General features: G+C 36.8%; 1 protein-coding gene and 1 long non-coding RNA gene across 5 annotated transcripts in view; both read right to left on the bottom strand.

Annotated features, from left to right (window-relative positions):
• DEPDC1B (DEP domain containing 1B) overlaps nucleotides 1–22896 on the bottom strand; it is a 105579-nt gene that overhangs the window by 35045 nt on the left and 47638 nt on the right. For 2 of the 3 annotated variants that reach the window (XM_035291537.3, XM_035291536.3), the window contains 3 exons: nucleotides 22319–22449; nucleotides 20381–20428; nucleotides 16594–16734 (listed from right to left, as the gene is read on the bottom strand). In XM_035291537.3, the coding sequence (XP_035147428.1) occupies nucleotides 16594–16734; nucleotides 20381–20428; nucleotides 22319–22449 (320 nt within the window). The remainder of the gene's footprint in view (nucleotides 1–16593; nucleotides 16735–20380; nucleotides 20429–22318; nucleotides 22450–22896) is intronic. The other variant, XM_078365473.1, reaches the window with a different exon arrangement.
• On the bottom strand, nucleotides 6712–14761 carry LOC118151538 (uncharacterized). 2 transcript variants are annotated; one of them, XR_013532303.1, is made up of 3 exons: nucleotides 14643–14761; nucleotides 12717–12884; nucleotides 6712–11886 (listed from the first exon to the last, which is right to left on the bottom strand). It is a non-coding gene; the product is annotated as an uncharacterized LOC118151538 (long non-coding RNA). The 2 variants fall into 2 exon arrangements; XR_008479705.2 differs by having other exon boundaries at nucleotides 14676–14761.

Here is a 22896-nt window from a genome sequence, read left to right as displayed (position 1 = left end):
ACTCCTATTCAACATAGTATTAGAAGTTTTGGCCAGGACAATAAGGCAAGAGAAAGAAAAAAAAGGGTATTCAAACAGGAAGACAGGAAGTCAAATTGTCTCATGCTGATGACATGACTGTATATTTTGAAAACCCCATCATCTCAGCCCAAACCTCCTTAAACTGATAAACAACTTCAGCAAAGTCTAAGGATACAAAATTGATGTGTAAAAATCACAAGCATTCCTATACACTAATAATAGGCAAACAGAGAGCCAAATCATGAATGAACTCCCATTCACAATTGCTACAAAGAGAATAATACCTAGGAATACAACTTACAAGAGATGTGAAGGACGTCTTCAAGGAGAACTATAAACCACTACTCAAGGAAATAAGAGAGGACTCAAACAATCAGAAAAGAATGCCATGCTCACGGACAGGAAGAATCAGTACCATGAAAATGGCCATAATGCCCAAAGTAATTCACAGATTCAATGCTATCTCCATCAAACTACCATTGACTTTCTTCATAGAATTAGAAAGAACTACTTTAACTCTCATATGGAACCAAAAGAGAGCCCATATAGCCAAGACAATCCTAAGCAAAAAGAACGAAGCTGGAGGCATCATGCTACCTGACTTCAAACTATACTATAAGGCTATAGTAACCAAAACAGCATGGTACTGATCCCAAAACATATATATATATATAAACCAATGAAATGGAATAGAGGCCTCAGAAATAATGCCACACATCTAAAACCATCTGATCTTCGACAAACCTGACAAAAACAAGCAATGGGGATAGGATTTCCTATTTAATAAATGCTACTGAAAATAACTGGCTAGACATATGCAGAAAACTGAAACTACACTCCTTCCTTACACCATATACAAAAATTAACTCCAGATGGATTAAAGACTTAACGTAGGACCAAACACCATAAAAACCCTAGAAGAAAACCTAAGCAATACCATTCAGGACATAGGCATGGGCAAAGACTTCATGACTAAAATGCCAAAACAATAGCAACAAAAGCCAAAATTGACAAATGGGATCTAATTAACCTAAAGAGCTTCTACACAGCAAAAGAAACTATAATCAGAGTGAACAGGCAAACTACAGAATGGGAGAAAACTTTTGCAATCTATCCATCTGACAAAGGGCTAATATCCAGAATCTACAAAGAACTTTAAAAAATTTACAAGAAAATAAAAAATGCTATCAAAAAGTAGGCAAATGATATGAACAGATACTTCTCAAAAGAAGACATTTATGCAGCCCACAAACATATGAAAAAAAGCTCATCATCACTGGTCATTAGAGAAATGCAAATCAAAACCATAATGAGATACCATCTCATACCAGTTTGAATGGCGATCATTAAAAAGTCAGGAAACAACTGATGCTAGAGAGGATGTGGAGAAATAGGAATGCTTTTACACTGCTGGTAGGACTGTAAATTAGTTCAGCCATTGTGGAAGACAGTATGGTGATTCCTCAAGGATCTAGAACTCAGAATACCATTTGACCTACCAGTCCCATTACTGGGTATATACCCAAAGGATTATAAATCATTCTACTATAAAAACACGTGCAGACATGTTTATTGCAGCACTGTTCACAATAGCAAAGACTTGGAACCAACCCAAATGCCCATCAGTAATAGACTGGGTAAAGAAAATATGGCACATATATACCATGGAATACTATGCAGCCATAAAAAAGGATGAGTTCATGTCCTTTGCAGGGACATGGATGAAACTGGAAACCATCATTCTCAGCAAACTAACAGAGGAAGAGAAAACCAAGCACTATATGTTCTCACTCATTAGCAGGAGCTGAACAATGAGAACCCATGGACACAGGGAGGGAAGCATCACATGCCAGGGCCTGTCATGGGGTTGCAGGGCTAGGGGACTAGGGGAAGGATAGCATTAGGAGAAATACCTAATGCAGGTGATGGGTTGATGGGCAGCAAACCACCATGGTATGTGTATACCTATGTAACAAACTGGCACATTCTGTACATGTACCCCAGAACTTAAAGTATTTTTTAAAAGGGAGCAGAAAATTTGAATAGACACTTTACAAAAGAAAATCTAAGAATGATCTATGAGCAAATGAAAAGATGCCTATGTTACCAGTCATCAGGAAAAGGTGAGTTTACAAAGCCATGCCACTAGATGCCCACTAGGGTAGTTAAAAGACTAACAATGCAGAGTGTTAATAAGAATGTAGAGCTACTGAAACTCGCATACACTGCTGGTGGAAATGTAAAATGGCAAGACTACTTCAAAAAAAAAGTACTTCCTATAAATATAAACATAAGTTCACCATGTAACCCAGAAATTCAACTCCTATTTATCCAAAAGAAATAAAGATAAATATTCATCTAAAAACTTATACATGGATGTTCATTGGAGCTTCATTCATAACAGCGCAAAACTAGAAAGAATCCACATGTCCCTAAACAGGTGAACAGATAAACAAATTGTGATATATCCAGGCAACAGACTATTTAGCAATAAAACTACTGCTGGTATTTGCAACAAACTACTGATGTGCACTAACATGAAAAAATCTCAAAACCATTATTTTGAGCAGAAAAACCCTGATACAAAGTACATACTGTATAATTCCAGTTGTATAAAAAAAGGAAACCTAACTAAACATAAAGTTTCTAATTCTGGGTTGTCTGGTGCCAGTGATGGGGCAGAGGGTTGACCAAGAGAGAGTATAAGTAAACATTTAGGGTTGATAGACAACATCTGTATATTAATTGTGATGGTAACTGCAAAAGTATATATTATTAAAACTGACTAAACTGTACTTAAGATTATAAGATTAGTGTATATTAATTATACATTATATATTAATTACACATCAATAATTTTAAAATAAACTAAATGAATTAAGTGAAATTAGAAAACTAGAAAAAAAAAACCTAAAATATTGGAAGTGCACAATCACTTCACGACTGAATGATACATATTTTTTTAAGTAAAACCCACAAATTTGACTTAAATATGGAAGTTCTTTATATTTTCATTAATATAAAAAGATAAGCCACAGACTAGAAAGTATTTTTGAGACTAGGGTGCAAAAGATTATATCCAGAATATATTTTTAGAATGACAAAAAAAGAAACTCCCCTCCCCACCAAAAACTGAGTAATGGATAGAAAAAGTATTTCATCCAAGAAAAAACCCTCATGACATATAAACAGCAGTAAGATTTTTTTTCACATCCATCAGACCAGAAAATTGAAGAAATCAAAAATTGATAAGGAAATACTGATAGGAATATACTACTAACGGGTATACATTGCTGCACCTACTCCGGAAACCAATTTGCTAGATCTAGTAATGAAGTAAATACCAAACAATCTAACAATTCTGCTTCTAGATGTCAACACGCTGATGTCACAGAAACAATGCAAATCAGAGTGGTGGACACACAGATGTCTTATATTACTGTTTTGCCAATTTAACCACATTCATCCCCACAAATACTACATTTAATGGAAGTTTGAAAATCAAATTGCAGGGTCACTTTTTAGTGTTGTTTGAGAATTTTGTTCTTTCCATGAGCAATACCCCAAAACAATAATTCCAAGAGAAAAAAAAAAGCATGTACAAGATGAGCCTGAAATATTAAAATGTAAAAAAAACATGGCTGGGCACAATGTCTTAAGCCTGTAATCCCAGTAATTTGAGAGGTCAAAGTAGGAGAAGTGCTTGAAGCCAAGAATACAAGTCCAGCCAGGGAAACATGGCAAGAGCCTTCTCTACAAAAAAATTAAAAATTAGCTGGCTACAGTGGCAAGTGCCAGTTATCCCAGCTACTCAGGAAACTGAGGCAGGAGGATCACTTACACCCAAGGGTTTGAGGTGGCAGTGGGCTATGATGGCACCACTGCATTCCAGCTTGGGCAATAGAGCGAGACTGTAAGAAAATAATAAAAGAAAGTCATCTGAGAATGATGGGGAAGTGGCAAATAGACATAGGAGCCAGGTTGAGGGGCCTCCTGTTGGCCAAATCTAAGACAGTTTGAATATCAGGCAACGAATTATTACCCAGTGAATAAAATACAAAGTCAGGAGTCCATACTGCTAGGTAAATTGAACGTCTAATGTGGGAAAAGTGACTAATACATTTTTCAAAGTTATCATCCCATAAAATACAATTATAAAAAGAAAAAGTATAACTACATAGTGGACAACCCTGACAGATACAACACCTTATCAAGTGATAAAGTGCACATCACCAGTAATGGGACAAAAGATTGTGTACCACCTGATGGGACATAATGAGAATAATATAGCATTATGGCTGTTATAACCTGCCAAAAATGCAAGATCTGAATCGAATCATGAGGAAACATCAGACAAACCAAAACTGAGGAAACTTGGGATGATTGGCTAACTTGAATGGGATCTAATAGTAATTACTCAGTGTTACTTTCCTAATTTTTATGCTTGTATGTTGGTCCTGTAGGAGAGTGACCTAGTTTGTAGGAAAAACACACAGAAGAATTTATAGGTGACAGAACATTTGATTAGCAATTTACTTTCAAGTGGTTCAGAAAAAAAAGTTATTTGGAGTGTACTACAGCTGTTCTTATAAACTGGAGACTGTTATAAAATTTAAAAATTTGTTTAAAAGAAAATTGGTGAAAGGTCTGAGGAAATGCAAGATCAAATGTGGGCTAAGAATAGTGTTATGAAAACTCTAAAAATGTCAATGATATCACTATGGTTTCCATCATTCCACAACAACTGAAGGATACAAAATAAAAGTGTGACACCTGGGAGATACCATCACTCTTCTAAGTCTCTCTTGTGCTATACACACACAAGAGCTACATGCTACTTTTAAAACGCATTGCTTTTTTGCAGTCTTCATTATGCTTCTCTTCTCATGAGATATTCACTGTGAGACTTCAATTTCTCTAAATCAGTTTGAAGACCATGATTTGACCCTTATAAAATCTGCATAACAAAAACACATCTTAAAATAGGGTGCTAAGATAGAGCAATTATGAACAAATAAACTGTGAATCTTCAGCTTTAAGGGGGCCTACTTCAAAAACAGTGGAACCCCAAGGGGCTGCTGATTTGTCATAGCAGAGCAGCAGTTTGGGTTTGTGAAAGATAGTTGACTTGTAGAAATATTCAACAGGCAGATGAGGATAGCAGTACTGGAATTTAGGAGACAGGTAACCACTTGAAGTATATCTTTGGGAATCATTAATATATTCATTCAACAAATGTTTGAAAAGAGCCTAAAATGTTCTAAGACTGTGTTAGGATCTGAGAATCTAAAACTTAGTGAGACAAAGATTGTTCTTAAGAAGCTCACAGTCTGGTGAAGACAGACATAAGTCATCATAAAGCAATGTGAAGACAAGAATAGAGATGTGTCAAGGGGATATCATGGAAGCACCAAGGAGATCAACAGATAATACAGAATGATCTGTCCCAGTAAGATTAAAATATCATAGCCATAAGAGGAAGTTAATTTTTTTTTTTTTTTTTTTTGAGACGCAGTCTCGCTGTCATCAGGCTGGAGTGCAGTGGTGTGATCTTGGCTTACTGCAACCTCTGTCTCCTGGGTTCAAGCCATTCTCCTGCCTCAGCCTCCCGAGTAGCTGGGACTATAGGCGCACACCACCACGCCCAGCTAATTTTTGTATTTTTAGTAGAAATGGGGTTTCACCATGTTGGCCAGGATGGTCTCGATCTCTTGACCTTGTGATCCATCCACCTCAGCCTCTCAAGAGGAAGTTACTTTTTTAAGTCACTTGAGTATTATGAATACTTAATATAATGTCAAAGAGACACAGAAATCATTCAACAACTATGTCCTCAAAATGAAATGAACTAAGACAGTCCATGAAAAAAGACTGTTATATATGTATATATATTACAGATGTAGGGTCATTGTTTTGCCATTAATTGGCTCTGAGGTTTTAAGCATTCCTGCATGACCAAACAAGAGATTACTTATTGATGTATTTTAATCAGTTAAGTCCTTTGTGCCAGTGATACATAGTCACAAATTGCAACTATATTGCACTTTCAGTTTTCAAGGTTTACAGGAATAATTCTCTGCTCTACCTCTGTGGTCTAGGGGACAAAGGGGATTTATGCCTTTATAAATATGTCCTTCCTTTCTCTTTCATTCCTAAAAAAAGAGGACAAGAGAAGTCTAAACTTGTTTCTTTAAACTCACCAAATCTTTCTGAGCATGGTTCTAAAAAACAGCATCATGCATTTCTCCATCTGAGCCTTGATTTTATCATTTCTAACTTTAGAATGGTCATGCCCATAGTCAATAAATGAACAACTCAAACTTTTAAAATATCACTTTAATTCCTGAGAGGTTTTCTTTTGTTTTTGTTTTTTTATGCTCTCTTTTCTAGTTTCTAGAAAATCTTCTTGCAATCATTTTTGTTTTGTTTAAAAGATATGGTCTTGCTTTGTTGCCTGGGCGGGGCTCAAGGGATCCTCCAGCTTCAGCCTTCCAGGAGGTGGAACTACAGGTGTATGCCCCAACACTCAGCTAATCCATTCAGTTTTGTAAAGTTTGTTTATATTTCTAAGCCCCTGCTTAATCTCTTCTCTTTTATTAACCTACCATATAAGATAGATTTTATTAATATTTATATATATTTATTAAATTATGTTATATTTCCCTTTCAATTAGATATGAGTACTGCCTTTATTTATCCAAATCTGAAATATTAGGTTTTTTACTGACAAAGGTATACTACAGAATTCAGGGGGAAAAAAATTATTACAAGAGAACTTAGCTTTTAAATACACAAGAAGGCCTATAGATAAGTTCAAGAGACATCTTCATCAAATACTTTGAAGCCCTTCAAGATCATAAACTATTACTGATTTTTTAAAAGTTTTCTTTTTTTTTTAGGTTCTGGTTTAAGAACTTCTGAAGGATATTAGCATTCTTTTTTTTTTTTTTTTTTTAACCAAAGAGATTCAATGTTGTAACTGTTTTATTATTTGGGTTCATTTCATTTTGCTAAACATAGCTTAGAATAACTTTTTCACCTTCATCATTTCTACAATCTCAACATCATCATCAAAATGCTTATTCTTCCTTCTTTTGAGAAGAGGACAAGGGCCTCTATAGCCCCAAAGGTAACTTGTTTCTTGCATATCCAAATGATATAACAGTTCTTTCTCTAATTATAGATCATTAAAGTCTATCATAAGTAGTTTAACATAAAAAGCTTCCTATCACTTGAGAGAAGAATTGGCTGGATATCAATATGTGATTATTTCATCTTAACTAATGCATTATCTCAATTTTTTTATTTTTCAAGATAAAAAAAAGATAGGAGGAACATTATTACCCAATAATTTAACTTTCATGTTTTCATATCTTTAATTATGACAGGTATCACTGCCACTTAATGAGAAAACTGGGTCCAGAAAGGGAGTGATTTGTCAAAGTAGGTACAATCAGGTCAACAAACCAAGGAACTTAGTGATATTTTCATTGGTGAAATAAGAATAAATAAATAAATGAGCATAAACAATCCAACCAAATAACTTGAGCGATCAATCTGTGAGACTTTTTCAACCAAGGAAACAATTATTTAGCTGACTTGAAGTGGAATAAGTGAATAAATAATTTATCACTCAAGGAAACCCAACTGTTCCTATGATACACATAAATACAATCAAAATTAATGAAAATGTATAGTGTACTACATTATTAGAGGTTAAGTGAATTAATCAGAATTGTTAAGTGCTTTGGGTTTTTTTGTCACCCTCTTTCCCAATATCCAATAACTACATCAGATTTCTATTTCCAAATCATTAGAAACATAACTGTTTCATTTTTGCAAAGTAGACCTTATCTTTCCACTGACATGTACAATGTCAAAAGCAAGCTATTCCTTTTGAGAGCTTTGAAAAGAAATGAAATACGAAGGCTTTTGAGAGGGCCTGGAGTTCCCAGAAAGGCCAATGGGACCACTGTTTGTTCAGCCAGAGAAGAAACTTAGAAGAGTTCTTTGTAGTTTTTGACCAACCAATGGAATAAAAAAAAGTCACAGTTTCATTTTCACTAAGAACAGGTATAAAAAAGAAAAGGTTTATATTTAGCCAGGATTCAGACTACACATCAATTAGTAAAAATTCTTGCCTAAAGAAAGACATAGCAAGAGGAACTATTTCTCCAGTGATATTCAAAGAAAAGAAAACAGGCACTTTGGGAATTGTTTAAAATTAGATACAGATTCATCTATGCACATATTGATGCCCTTTCCTGCATAAAGAGTCTCAAACTGCTACAGCATTTCTATGACTTTTTTTACTTTTATGCTTAGAAAGTCCTTTATCCACCAGTCAAATATCAACTGTATTTTATATACAGATATAAATATGTATTTATTTGCATTATTAACATTTCATTTTCTAATCCAGTTGGAATTTATCCTGCTGAAATGGTGGGAGAAAGGTCTTAAATTTCTTTCCCAAAAGTTCTATGAATTATCCTAGTGATCACTATATACTTATAAATAGCTTGTGTAGGCCTCCTCAGGATCTGCCTGAGGGTGCCATGCAGCTTTGGGATGACTTGGGGACCTATTCTGGGGAAAAAAACAGCTCCTATCCCTGACCCTGTCCCTGACTACTGAGAAGGGAGCTTCTGTACTGCTTCTTCAGGGTATTTTTCTTACATAGTCCACCATGTTGCTGCAACGACACGATTCCATGAATTTTTATGACCTGTGCAAGCCCTGGAGAGCATTGCTGTTCCAGAAATGAAAGGCATTTCTAACCAAAAACCAAACCAAACCAAAACAAAAAAGCAGAAAAGGCTACAGAAGTTTCCAAAACTCTGGTTGCCATGAAAGAAATTCTGCAGTCACAAATAAAAACCAGCCACAGACTGAAGGTACACTCAACTTACCCAGGAATTCTGCAACCATGGGTTCTTTAACACTTGGGAGCTGATCACAGCTCACTGACCTTGAGAGCCAAAAAGACATATTCAAATTTTCAACAACACTCTCAGAAGACAAATGAGTGCAAGAACTCCTACTGCTGAAGACTTCTGTACCCAGCAGAATACTGTGCCTCTGTTATTGAAAGGGTGTGAGCCTCCAGAAATACCTCCTCATTGTGGATAATGTTAAAAGACTGCATCAGATGTGAGCCACTGCAAAGAACATTTTACAGTGCGTATAGTTTTATGATTTCTTCAGAATTTTGCCTTGAGAATATGAGAACATGTTTTTAGTGGTCCAGATCTGCTGCCCACCCCAAGCAGTGGGTAAAAAAAATCCACATCTAGTCATATAACAGAATACACCCTGGGAAAAAATTCACTGAAGCTCACACTGAAGACCTGGTGGAGGAGCCTCCAGGTGACAGGTCACAGGAGGAGACTTCATTTGTGGTCACGGTAGACTCAAAAGCAAGCAAAAACCTTCCTGTTGAGGATATATTAAAACAGGTTCCTCATTACTAGGCATTGAAGAAGGTCCCATGAAAGACCATAGCAGCCTCAAGAATCGATGAGTCTGATTAGCCCCTGGACATCATCTATGAGAGCAGCTGTAACAACAAAGACTCATCAGCTCCTCCTGAGGATCTCTCAGCAGAAATGAGGAAGATTGTTCCTACATGTCAATGACTTCATGTGACCCTGAGTGGATTCTGGAGAGTATAAGTGATGGGGAGGACTCTCTAGCTACCTGGAAGGATCATGTGGAAACCAGATCTGAAAATGAAGAAGGCACTGACAATATATTATCAGCTGCCAGGGACAGCAAGTGGATTCTGGAAAGGATAGTGATGAGGAGGACTCTCTAGGTTATTTCTCATCCAGATGAGTCTCATTTGCATCATATGGGTCCTATTTGCACAGATATCGCCAAATGGGCCACTCTTCTATTACACAGAATAAATTGCCCATTATCTTGGGCCTCCAATTATAGCTATTTTCCTCCTTGCTATCTACTATAAAAGAGTTAGTCAACAGGGGGCTCTAGGGTCTCACTGGACTTGTGACCAACCTTATTTATAGGATCACAGGGTTCACCCATAAAACAGAAAACGGGTTGGTGGCTGCTGACTGTCCTAGATTAATAAGTGAAGCACACCATCCGAACTTTGCCATTTTTGTAACCATCCTGGCTATCCTGGGGATCTCCCTATTCACTAAACCCATTCCTGGTGTACATAATGTCAAAACTATTCAACATGAATGATATCCTGTGTTAATGAGGATGAGGAGACACCCTCACTCTCCAAAGCTGTGGAAGGAACCTATATAAAGAACCAGTGGAATAATTTGTCTATTTTGTTGCTGTTTCATTAATTCCCTATGAGATAGAGTGCCTGTGCACTGGGCCCTCTGCCTGAGCCTGGGGCACCAGGGGCACTAACAGGCCATCTATGAGGACGGCCCAGGCCACTCAGAGCACATGGGGCCATGGCAATGGTGACATTTGGCTGGAGCACTCCACGCCTGCATCCTGGAAGCCACTCCTCACCCCAAACTGGCTGCCAGGCATCATCCCAGGTACCAGGATCACTGATGTCACCACCACAGAGATGCTGAGGAAAGAGGCTGCTGCGATACAAGCAGCCAGCCAGGCCACCTGCCTCAGTTGGAGCCTGAGCAAAGGCACCCTGGTCCCACTCTGCCCCACCCACCTGGCCAGAGTGCTCCCTCTGCGAAATCAAGCCCAGCAGCCACATGGAAGTTTGCCCGAAACCTCCTGCTCCTGCCTAAGAGCCATGGGTGCATCTGGCCCCACAGGACCAAAGCCGAAAGCAGTGACCTGGCTTCTGTCTCCTGCAGTGCCCAGCACAGGCCTTGCTTCAAGGGTCCATGGCTTCCAGAGCACTCAGTGCCCAGGGCCTTGGACATCTGGCCACTAGGGACCACTGACAAACTAGCAGGGGTACCTCTAGGCTTGGTCCCTGTGGAACCAGTCGGCCTAGGGAACTGAGAGCTCCACAGCCGTGGGGATAACGCAATGTCCAGGTCTAGGATTTAAGTGAGTGTGGTGATAATGGGGACAGGAGACTGAGGCAAGTTGCCAGTGGACTTCTGGAAGTGAAGAGAAGTCAGGGAAATGTTTGTCCCTGTTCTTGTCCTGATGTCAGCAGTATAAGCCATGGGCCAGGGGATCCCTTTTAAAGCCTACATTATGTATACACCTAAGTATACCCCAATCATCATTTCCTTGAGTGCCTATTGTGTGCCAGCTGCTGTGCTAAGCTCTTTGTGTGTATCTGACCTTCAAAATGGCCTTAAGGCAGTACTAATAGCATCAACTCATTTCCTTTCTGAGGAATCTGAGGTTAGGGGATAAATAACCTGCCCACAGTGAGTGGAGAAGCCCAGACTGGAATCCATGTCTACTTATCTCTAGAGCCTGGACTGCTCACCCTTGACATTGCTCTCCTGCCTACTCTGTGGTAGGTACTTTCCAGTAGTGCTCACACTTTACCAAGAGGAGCTGGCCTTCATCGCCTCTTCTTCCCTTCCCTACTCTGGTGACTTCCTATGGCCAAGAAGAGGATCTAAAAGACTATCTCTCTACTACATAGAAAATGACTGGATTCTTGTGGAGAAACTGTGAAGTAGACTTGGGAAGGCTATGTTGGAGGCTTGGAAAAAAAAAGTAGCTGGAGGCAAGTACTCCAATAGAAGCTCTGCCTTCACGGTGAGAACATGCCAGGGCTGGCCTGCTGGAGGGAGATATGTGGAGCAGAACTGAGTCCCTCCAGCCAACCTCCAGTCCTAGGAGGCCCAAACCAACAGCCAGCTGTCCTGTAGTCCTGGGAGTGAGCCCTGCTGAGACCTGAAGAGCTGCCCAGGCTAAATCACCGGCCTGTAGATTTGTGAGCTGAAAGGAGAAATGATAAAGAAAGTGTTCTTAGAATTCATTTCTGGCAGAGTCTTGTGAGCTTGGCTTTTATTTGTTAGTGAAATGCTTGCCATTTTTCCTTCATGTTATAAACATTATGTGCAAATTACTCAGAATTCTAATTGAAAGTAATTTCCCACTAATAAGACTATAAAATACCATTTTATTTGAAATCATGCCTCAGAAATAAATAGTATAGTGCCCCTTTAGTATAGGGCAGATTACACCCACAAACCCAAGAAGCCCAGTGTTGGTTGTGTGAGACAGGGACTAAAAGCTACTACACCAAGGGAAAGGTAGAAAAGGCAACTTAGGACAGGCATGGGCAAATGGCAGACAGTGGCATGCAGTAGAGTTTGCAGCAGTGAAAAATCCAATTATGGGACATAAACTTTAAAAGCCAACTTTTGCACATCTGTAATCTCTGGGTGACCAGCACTCTTCTAAGAATTTAATCTGCCTAGAGAACAAGCAAGGGCAAAGAAGGAGACAGAAGCACTGGCATGCATGGTCTGAATAAGAAAGCCAATGAACTCACTGTCCTATCAGTGTTTTCTCCTTCCAAGTCAGATATATACAGTGGATTTCCTTTGTGACCACTTGCTGACCACACATTATCTGCAGTCATGAATCTTGAAAATAAATCATTCTCAATGCTCTTAAAAAATAGGTTGCGAATTTAGTTATAGCCAGGGAATACCTAAGTATCCCCCTAAATTTCCACCTTTAATATGTACCTAACTCCACTTTATTCTAACAATCATGGTAGGCAGGAATCGTTAGGTTTTGAGGTAATTCAAAATCCTTACCTTGGCCCATCTGTATCTTTAAAAGCTCCAGCCAATACAAAATTAGCCAGGCATGCATGGTGGCGCATGCCTGTAATCCCAGCTACTTGGGAGGCTGAGGCAGGAGAATCACTTGAACCTGGTAAGCAGAAGTTGCGGTGAGCCAAGATCATGCCATTGCACTCCAGCCTGGGCAACAAGAGCGAAACTCCATCTCAAAAATCAAAAACAAAAACAAACAAACAAACAAACAAACTAAAAAGCTCCAGCCATAAGCCCTAGGTTCTGACAGCACCATCAGCAAGAACTTTGGATTAACATGGGCAAGAGCCCTCCATCTGGTTAAGCACACAAACTAGGCACTCTCTGAAAAACGAAAGAATTCTTTTCCCTTAAGAATTACCATGGGTGAGAGACCCTGAAATAACTTGAAGAACATGAGGGCAGAGTGGTAATAAGGCAAAGATTTCACAGACCCAGAGGGTCTCCTTAAACTAGACAAAAGATCCAATGAATGGAAAACCTAACCTTACGGATATTTCTAGGTTAAAAATCACAGGGGAAGATCTCAACCTATTGAGTTGAATGATCTAGTGCATGATCAATCTAGTGAATGTCTATGGCATTTTCTATATTTAACATTTTGGAGAAAGAGAACAACAAAGAGCTATTATCTCAGTATTCCAGCCTCCTAGCAAATAAACCAGGAGTTGCAAGCTCAACTGCCTAGGGACACAGTGAAATGAAATAAATAAGTGAAGAGAATCAAGTGAACTTGGCTTCAGAATCTGAGAAGCAATGAGGAATATGAGAGATTTGGCAAATCAAAGTTCATGCCCCTTAAACACTTGCTGCTTCTAGCGGAAGCACTCACTATGCAGCTGCAGCAGTTTGTGCCACCAAAAATTCAAGCCCAAGCCTGCCAGATCTTCTCATTTTTCTTAAAAAGCCAGAAATATGAATTCTTATGTGAATCTCCTATTTCTTAAAAATTGGCAATTTAATTAAATTATCTTTTTAAAAACACAGGTCAAATCAGACATATTCATGGTGAATTTATGTGGACCATATTTGGCCCACAGTGTGGGCTCCCATATTATATAACATACAAGTCCCTCAATTTTCCACAACAGCCTACCCTGCTCGTGTGGCCTTTTCTGCTTCCTATATGCTTCCCTCTTTTCCTCAATATGTCATATTATTGCATGCTACACATCTCAACGGACTCTAGGTTGGGTGCGGAGTGTGAGTAAAGAATGCTCCTCTATCACAATCACCCCATTCAAAAGTCAGCCGAGCTCTGATCTTACTACAAGGAATTGCTATTTTGGAAATGAAGATCAATTACAATGGAGTCAAACTGGTATGTCAAACAGCTAAGCCAAATTAAATATTTTTTTATTATAAGTAACAAATAAGTCTTACATCTCCAAACACTATCAAGTATTTTTTTAAAAAACCTTTAGATGTCCTATCTCATGTATCAGTGATGACTAACTGCTTTCACACAGCTTTGCCACCAAGCCCAACCATGCCACAATCAAAGGAAGAAATATCAAAAGAAGTTCATTAACGAAACTGAACATCATTTTCATTGAAAATGATGTAGAATTTTTAGCTTCGACACAAAGTAGACTTATTATTTACTCTAAAATTGTTTACTGACATCCTATTCTGATCAAAGTAAGTAAAAGGTTTAGAGGATGGGTCAACCCCACTGGGATCCAAGCTACATATCTAGATATTTACCTTTCCCCACATACTCTAACAGGATTGCTATATTAGATAATCTTTGTCAAACATAAACAAACTATGGTCTTCTGTATCTAGAAGGCTTTCTTCTTTCTTCTTCTATTACCTAAGGATCTAAGAAAATAGTTTTTGGTGTAGGTTATCTCAAATATATTCACTTGAACAGGACTGTATGAGGCAAGGTTAATGTATTACCATCCACATGCATTAGTCTATTCCTGCTAATACCTGAGGGCAATAAATTCCCCCAATCTGCCCATCGTTATTCCACCTTAAAGCTTCTAATGATGATACATTAGAGGGCAGCTGACTCTGATACTAACTGAATCAGCTTTAAACAGTCAGCTTCCATTCTTAGCTGAGATCAAAATGAACAATTATGACAGAATAGAGCAGTGACATCATAAATATAACTGATACAAATTGGAATTTGTTTTTTAGAAGTTTCTAAAACCGATAATTTTACTATGGAAATTATAGAAAATGAGAAGGAAATCTAAGAAGTTATTTTTAATACAATCTTTAGAACTCTTATGTTACCAGTTGGCATAAAGGCAGTAAGTGGCTGGTATGGTTTGGATCTGCTTCCCACCCAAATCTCATGTTGAAAGGTAAACCCCAATGTTCAAGGTGGGGCTGGTGGGAGGTGACTGGATCATGGGGGCAGTTTCTAATGGCTTAGCACCATCCCCCTTGGTGACATTGCTGCAATTGTGAGAGTTAGCTCCTAACCCTTTTGGTGTGTAGCACCTTCCTAACCCTTTTGATTCTGTTTCTGCCATGTAAGACACCTGCTCCCGTTTTGACTTCTGCCATGAGTAAAAGCTCCCTGAGGCCTCCCCAGAAGCAGACACTGCCATGCTTCTTGAACAGCCTGCAGAACCATGAGCCAATTAAATTTCTTTTCTTTACACATTATCCAGTCTCAGGTATTTCTTTATAGTAATGCAAGAACAGACTAATACAGTAGCTATAATAGGAATCTACCCAATTAGTTCATAAGCATACTAAGAAACAGCAAATATGCCTCATTATGCATGATGCTCACAAGTCCATGAGCCCCCAATTCTCCTTAATTGGAATCAAAATACCAAAAAGATGCAGTAGTCTCAAAACCCAGTAATAGGCCTAATCCTTTAATTTGTTCCAATATTGTTCTGTCTGAAAACACTGACTCTTACTTACATGATTGATAATCATTGTATTTTGTTATTATCAGAAAATCTACAAAAGCTTAAAATCCAAAGTACTTCTCATGAGATCAAGTAACTTATTCATATATTGCTGATATTTTATGATGCAATGGCAGCATCCATAGTTTCCAAAATGAAATAAAGACATAGAGAAGGAGGAGGAAGAAGAGTAAGCAATGGAAGAAGTGAAAGGGAGAGTGAAAGGTAAACCCAACAACATTCAAAAACAAAAGTATGCTAATTCCTACAACTTTACCTAACAGAGTATAACACCCACACAATAATTTGGCCCTTAAAGCAAAACTTTTGACAAGAAAACAATAATACTTATTGAACAATTACAAGAGCAAGAAAGTCTGATTTCCAAGAAGAAATATCAGAAAGATCTATAAAAATAATGTTGATTTTGTTTCCCTTCTACCATGTTGTTTTCACAGTGTAAATTCTAAAGTATAGATCTATATGAGGAATAGCTACAAGTTTCAATGAATGATAAAGTTAGTATATTTATTTTATATGTCTCAAATTATAAAGTCCTACAAAAATCTGTTTCTTCTATAAAAAGAAATTCGATTTCTAAATGAAAATACACCTTCCATACTTGACTATTCATGAAGTAATAGCCAGAATAATAGAGTAATGTAAGTAAATGTCAAACTTACATTCTCCTCGGTCAATAATGTTATACTCTTCTGAGTAAAAATTACATGCAACATATTATATTCTTTCCTAAGAAGCAAAAACTCTTTGCTTTGAGTTTCATAATAGAGCTTAACCACTTTCTTTTACTTCTTTACAGAGCAACAGAGCAAGACTCTAGCTATGCCAAATACCCTGTCAGTTTTTATTTTTAAAATGGCATGAGCTTTGGCTAATGGAAGTCTCAAGATAGTGAAAAATGAAATGATTCAATATCAGTCATGTAGATAGATGTTCATTATATTCCAACTTACCCAGTACACTGACAAAAGCATCAAAAAGATGAAATGTTAGCAGAGGCTCTTTCAAGTGACCATAGTAATCAGCTATGGTTTTAAAGACATCTTTTTCAAATCCCAAGTACATAGGCTGCTTCAAATCACAACTATTGGGCCCTATTTTGAAAAAGAGTGAAAAAGAAGCATTAATGGAATAATTACCTCTAAGTATTATTCTCTGTGAATATGTGTGGTGTGTACAGATATTCATATATTTGACATATACAGAAAAGTTTTTATGGTGAAAATTGACATTAATTAAATAGGCATTCCACATTGATATTAATTAAATAGACATTTACATTTTGCTTACACAAATATGCTTTGTGTCTAAATTGAAATCTATTATAAAACAATGAAGAAAATCACTGGCTAAGTTCCATTTTAAAAGAAACCTTTCTTAAAAAACATTGTTCTGAAAGGCATTTTTGTTAAATGTAAACAATGATAACTTTCTTTGGAATATTCAATATTATCCTAGTCTTAATATAATTGACTAAGATAACAATTAGCTCACATATGTAATAGACAAGTTATAAAGCAATTTTTAAAGCTTTTAATTATTTCATCATTCCTCTATTATAAAATCCTACAGTCATAGAGTTGAGTGAAATAATGAATTTCTGCCTGTACTTCAGACTAACAAATATTTAAACTTAAAAAAAGAAATCCTGAAAAGGGGATTTTATATTTTGTCTAAATTCATTCTGATAATAAACTCTCTATTTGATCTCTGACCAACCATCAAAAGACAGTTTATCAGCAAAGTCATACTGCAAAGTTGAAGCAACCACTGAAACCCTGAAACAGCCTGGTCCCAACCATATCTTATTCCAGCAACAAGCAAAAAAAACATCCACTTGTGTCTGGCCCAAAGAGGAACAAGAAATGCTCTCTACAAAGTTGGCAACAACTGCCCCGGCAATCCATCCACAGACCACAGATTTACACCTGCCAAGTTAAGAGATGAACTGGAGCTGCCTGCACCTCGAGGAAAATAGCAAGTGGTCCCATGAGGAACAGTGTAGCCAGCCTTCTCTGTTACCATTACAGCATGAAAGAAAGGACCACATCTGCATTGGCTAGTTCTGGGCCAACAGAAGACTAAACAACTGTACCCAAATAGACCTCTACCCTCAGAGGAGCAAAAGCAGCAGCCAAGATAAATTGAAACAAATTCTTCTTACAGAATTTCTGTAACTAAAGAAAGAGGATCAAGCTAAAAAGGACATTAAAGCATTTGGGGCCTACATTTTGAGGTCACTGTAACATGATCAAGTGGCTTTTTTGGCCTCCTTAAAGACTATCTTATCTTTCAATATTCTGGTCTCTTCTTATAAAATAAGTTGATTGGTTAAAATAATTAAAACTGTGAAATGCATGTGGTACCATACGAATCCAACAGCAAAGGTAGCTCCCATTTTGCTTGCCTCCTCCTCTGAAATATCCCAAACTTAATCAATTAAAATAACTAGGTTGATATGTCTCAACAAGCAATATACTTGCCTAGAATTACTCCCTGCCAGGATAAGTAGGTGGTCCATTCTAAGCAGTTGTACCATTTTGTGAACATCTCACCATCCTTCTTAAAAATATGCAAAATTAAAAAAATTTTTTTTAAAACAGTGCACAGTGAGCCCTATGAGAGGAAGCCATATTTTTATGATCATTTCTTTCTTAGTCATCTTGAACTTTAAGAATATTTTTAATTTTTAAAAATAAATGTTATTCCTGACAAATTCTGTAAAATAAATCCTTTGTTTTTTTGTATCTATTTTTTATTGAATCCTGAACATGCACAAAAAAGAAAAACACAGTTAACCTGGCTTTACATTTATGTAACCGACACTGAGGCCAACCAACAATGAACATATACAGGCCCATGTGCACACAGGTGTGACAATATACACAAATGGTCTGGAAAAGAAAGACATGAGCAGCACAGGAACAAAACAGGAGGCAACAGGTCTTCAAAATACTGTACAATCAACCTATCCTTTCTGTTCCCTTTTAGATGACTGTAACAGGAATCTGGACTCACTAAGGATAGGAAGGACGAGAAACAGGTCTGACTTTGGTGAACTCAAGGCATATTTTGAGGATCAGGAGCAATTTCAGAAAACATAATAACTTTATAAGTTATTCGAAAGGTTAATTTTGCCCTTTGGCCAACTTTATTTGTTTGACACATAAATAAACATCTTTACAGGTACGCCAACCACTCATAAAACATTGTGCTTGATACATGTAAGACATGTTCCTTTTTCCCAGCACTTGCCACCTAGTGTCACACCACCTCACATACATGAAGATCTTTAGTAATTTACCTCTCACATTTTTCCTCTCCATTGATAAGAAATTCCAGTTATTCTAATCTTTCTGCAGAAGTTTTTTGGTTTAAGGTGCACATATTGCTTGAGGGAAAATTATGCTCTTTACTACATTTCAGTCATCATTGAAACTTCAACATCATAAACAAATTACTATATACTTTACAACATACTGCAGGCTAGATTGGTTATACTGGCTTCCTATGTTCATTGCTAGCTGATCAAAGTCTAAATCCTTGGTTTGCCAGTTCAGAAACGAAAAATTTAAACTTCCCATTTATACTATCACATCATTGCCAACCCTAGACAAAGATGTAACTAAAATTCATTTACTTCAAATGCCTGAGCAGGAAGAATAAAGAGCACTTCCCCAAGCTAAGATCATAAGCTAAGATTATAGTATTCTGCATCACAGAGGTTCCAAAATTTTAACCAAAAACCGGTAAAAATCTTAATAATTAAACACAGGGCTTCACATAAACTAATGTTACTATTCATATACAGAAGGACAGTACAGAATGCATGAATAGCATTCATCTTCAAAAAGCTATTCAAAATCATAGGATCATGTTCCAAATATTACCACTAAGATTTCCCACATTAAGCTGAATAGTTATTTTAGTTTCATTCTATAATCAAACAAAACTGATCCATTTAAACCCATATTTTATGGTCTACAAATTCACAAATTTAAAGGGAATTTACACCTATATCTGTAATGCTAATCCTGTGCAAAAGTAAAGAAAATAAACTACTACTACCTTGTCGTATCTGTGAGACTCAAAAGGCCCTCTAGATCAAATATCACTGTTATCAGTCAGCCGAAATAATTAGAACTCTTTCCATCAAAATTACTTGTTTGGGTTAAGCCATTAATCATTAGAATCCCTTCTTTGGGTTAAGCCTTCTGAAAATTCCCGGAAGAATGTAGTGTTTCTGGGATATTATAACAACATTGATATCCATAGGCCTTCACAGTGCCTATGACATTCAAAGATATGGAAATCATGTGCCTATGAAATGGATTTCATATACCTATAAAAATCCTCACAGTGTCTACTCTTATCCAAGCCTTCTCATCTAACATCCAGATTACTGCAACAGTATTTCTTGTTTCTCTGCATGTAGGTTATTCTCCTTCTAAACCATCCTTCATCCTGTGATGAAGCAATTAGAACTAGTGTAGATGTTATCTACAGTGTGAGTAAAATCTACTAGAAAGTAGAAGTATTAAACTCCTTCAAAACTGTTCTAGAATTCAGTCCTTTTACTAAGTCACAAATTTAACACTAAAAGCACAGTAGTCCCAAAATAATTAACTGCCAGTCTCACAAGCATCAAATCAATGTTCAGGCCATTGAGCAGAAATTTCTTCTAATTTAGGGAACTAATTTCTGTTAATTTCACAAAACTGGCAGATAATTAGTACTTACAATTTGCCAAACACTTCATAGCTGACAGCACCCAATGAGGAAGTTCTTCTGCAGGAAAAATAAAAAGAAGATTTTAATTCAATTCTATATAGCTCAAGAAATAATATATATACTTGGTATCATTAGAATGTATTACTTGCCCAGGTAATATGAACCATATCTGCTAATCACATATCATCAATTTATGTAATTAGAACATTTAAAAGATGAAAATCTTTCCTTGGCAGCAGTGTTATAACATGCACTACAAATAAATCATGCCTACAAATTTCTCTAAGGACAGAATGCACCTATTAAAGCTACAGTAAAAAAGAAAAAAATGTATAGTTTGCTCCAAACAAACCAAAAGACAAACCAACTATTTTAAGACTTACAGAAAGAAAAAGAAAAGAAAAAATATTAGTCATCAAACACATTTGTGAAACAAGTTCACCAAACACCACCAGCCTCCTAAAAAGGGTAATTCTGTAGGTCCAATATAAGTATCATTTTACATGTTTCCATTTTCAGAATGCTTTAGGCCAAGAAAGTTCAAATGACATATTAATGTTAGGCTATTAGAATTAGGACAACCTTTAAATAATAAATACCTAACATTGCTACAAAAAAATCCCAGCTAAACCATTTGGTACAGAATCTCTTCCCTCCAGGCCCTGCCACAGACATCTGGTGAGGTGGGCCAGCACTCAGGCTTCCACTTCATCTTCTCACTTCTCTAAAACTGCAAAGATACTTGTTGAATTGTGTCAGATCTAATGAACCAGAGTCTTGTTAAATGCTCTCTTCTTTCTTAAGATCTTACTTAATAAAATGAAAGATGATTGGTCACCTAACTGATAACTAGAAGTATTAATTTGCTGCACTCAGAGAATGTGGAAGAATTTTAGATGTATTTCAAAGGCTATACTCTCCCCCTGATTCTATGGAACTTAATTTTATATGTTGATATTAACCTAACAATTCATAAAGTCATCACAAACTTATTTGTCTTTCTTTGTTCTCCATTCCTCATACAGGAACTATAAAAGGAGGAGAAGTGTTTCAGGTTTGAAGATAGGTTCTGCTCCTGTCAGGAAATGTGGCCTAGAAAAACCTCTTCCCCTCTCACCACTGCTCAGGCTATTCTGCTACATTCTGTCTGCTTCCCAGAAGCCTCTAGCCCTAAATTTAATCATATTTTTAAAAACTCAAAAAGTATTATGCCACCTTCCCACAACCAAAGGTCATCAAGTTCCAGCCAATTCCCAGCATCAAGGGTTTACACTAAAGGAAGAACAAATCAATGAGCCCATCCAAATCTGGTCTAATCCTTTAAATCCACAGGAAGATTTAAAATTAGTGTGGCGACTGTGACCCACTATAGGTGCCCTAACCGCATTTTTACAAATCAAAAACCAGGTTAGGTGGCTGTTATATGGTTCTTTTTTTCCCCTGGGTTTTTTTTCTTTTTCTGATTTGTAAACTGGCCTAGGATGGGAAATATAAAAAAATTAAAGCAACATCGGCATTAAAAAAAACTATCTTATTAAAAAGAACCAAGACTATCACAGAGAATCTAACACAGAGACAACAAAACAAAAACATAAGTGAGAATTCTACATGCAATCAGACCCCAGGACCCACCTGAAAACTGACTCAAGCTCTTAGTTACATCTTAAACGTACTCACTTTTCAGGGATTTTTCCCGGAATCCCTTAATGTCCAAGGTGACTAACAATGCACTAGCTTCCGGGTGGATTTTGCTGAGGCTTTCATTCCTATATATTCATTCCATACATTCCCTTAATCCAAATAATTTGTTTAAAGGTTTTATAAAGAATATATGTAATGAAGGAACAAACTTCTTCAGGGTTTAGGGAAAGGTCAAATAGGAGCTGATGGACCTATGCAGCCAATATATTATGTCAATAAGAAACAAAATGATACTTATGCACTTACTTGACTTGTCATCAAGAATAACAACTCCCTGCTTGCTAACACTATATACATTATGGATGATGAACTTCGAATTGACAAGTTTGATGTCTAAAACTTCTTCTAAGGAATCCAGGCCAAGAATTTTCTGTAAACTAAAAGATAAGTCATTATGGTAATTAGTTCTTTCTTTAAGATTACATTTACTCAAAAACCTGGCACTAAAAGATCAATCTTTAGAATGCTTTACTTTCATGAATTTCATCCAATCTTTGTGAGGCAAAAAGGGTATAAATATTACAATAAAACAAATGTAAAAAAATATCCTTTTGCTACTAACATTTTGCTTCACAGATTTAGTAACACACCAAATGACAAGAAAGTAATTTTGTAAGTAAAAATACTATAACACAAAAACTAACTTATCCACTAAGAAACTACTATTAGCATATCTTCATGAGAAACAAAATTTTGCTGTATGACTGTCAACTTTATACATATAGTACATCAATACCTAAGAGACCACATTTTCTATTATGTGTTTTATTACACTTATGATGTCAGTGTTACTAGAAAGCATAAGAACTTTTAAACTCCTAATT

Source organism: Callithrix jacchus, chromosome 2, assembly GCF_049354715.1.
Source record: "Callithrix jacchus isolate 240 chromosome 2, calJac240_pri, whole genome shotgun sequence".
Classification (NCBI taxonomy): Eukaryota; Metazoa; Chordata; class Mammalia; order Primates; family Cebidae; genus Callithrix; species Callithrix jacchus.
The sequence above is the reverse complement of the archived record's forward strand: the minus strand, read 5'-3'. Positions and strand labels throughout refer to the sequence as shown.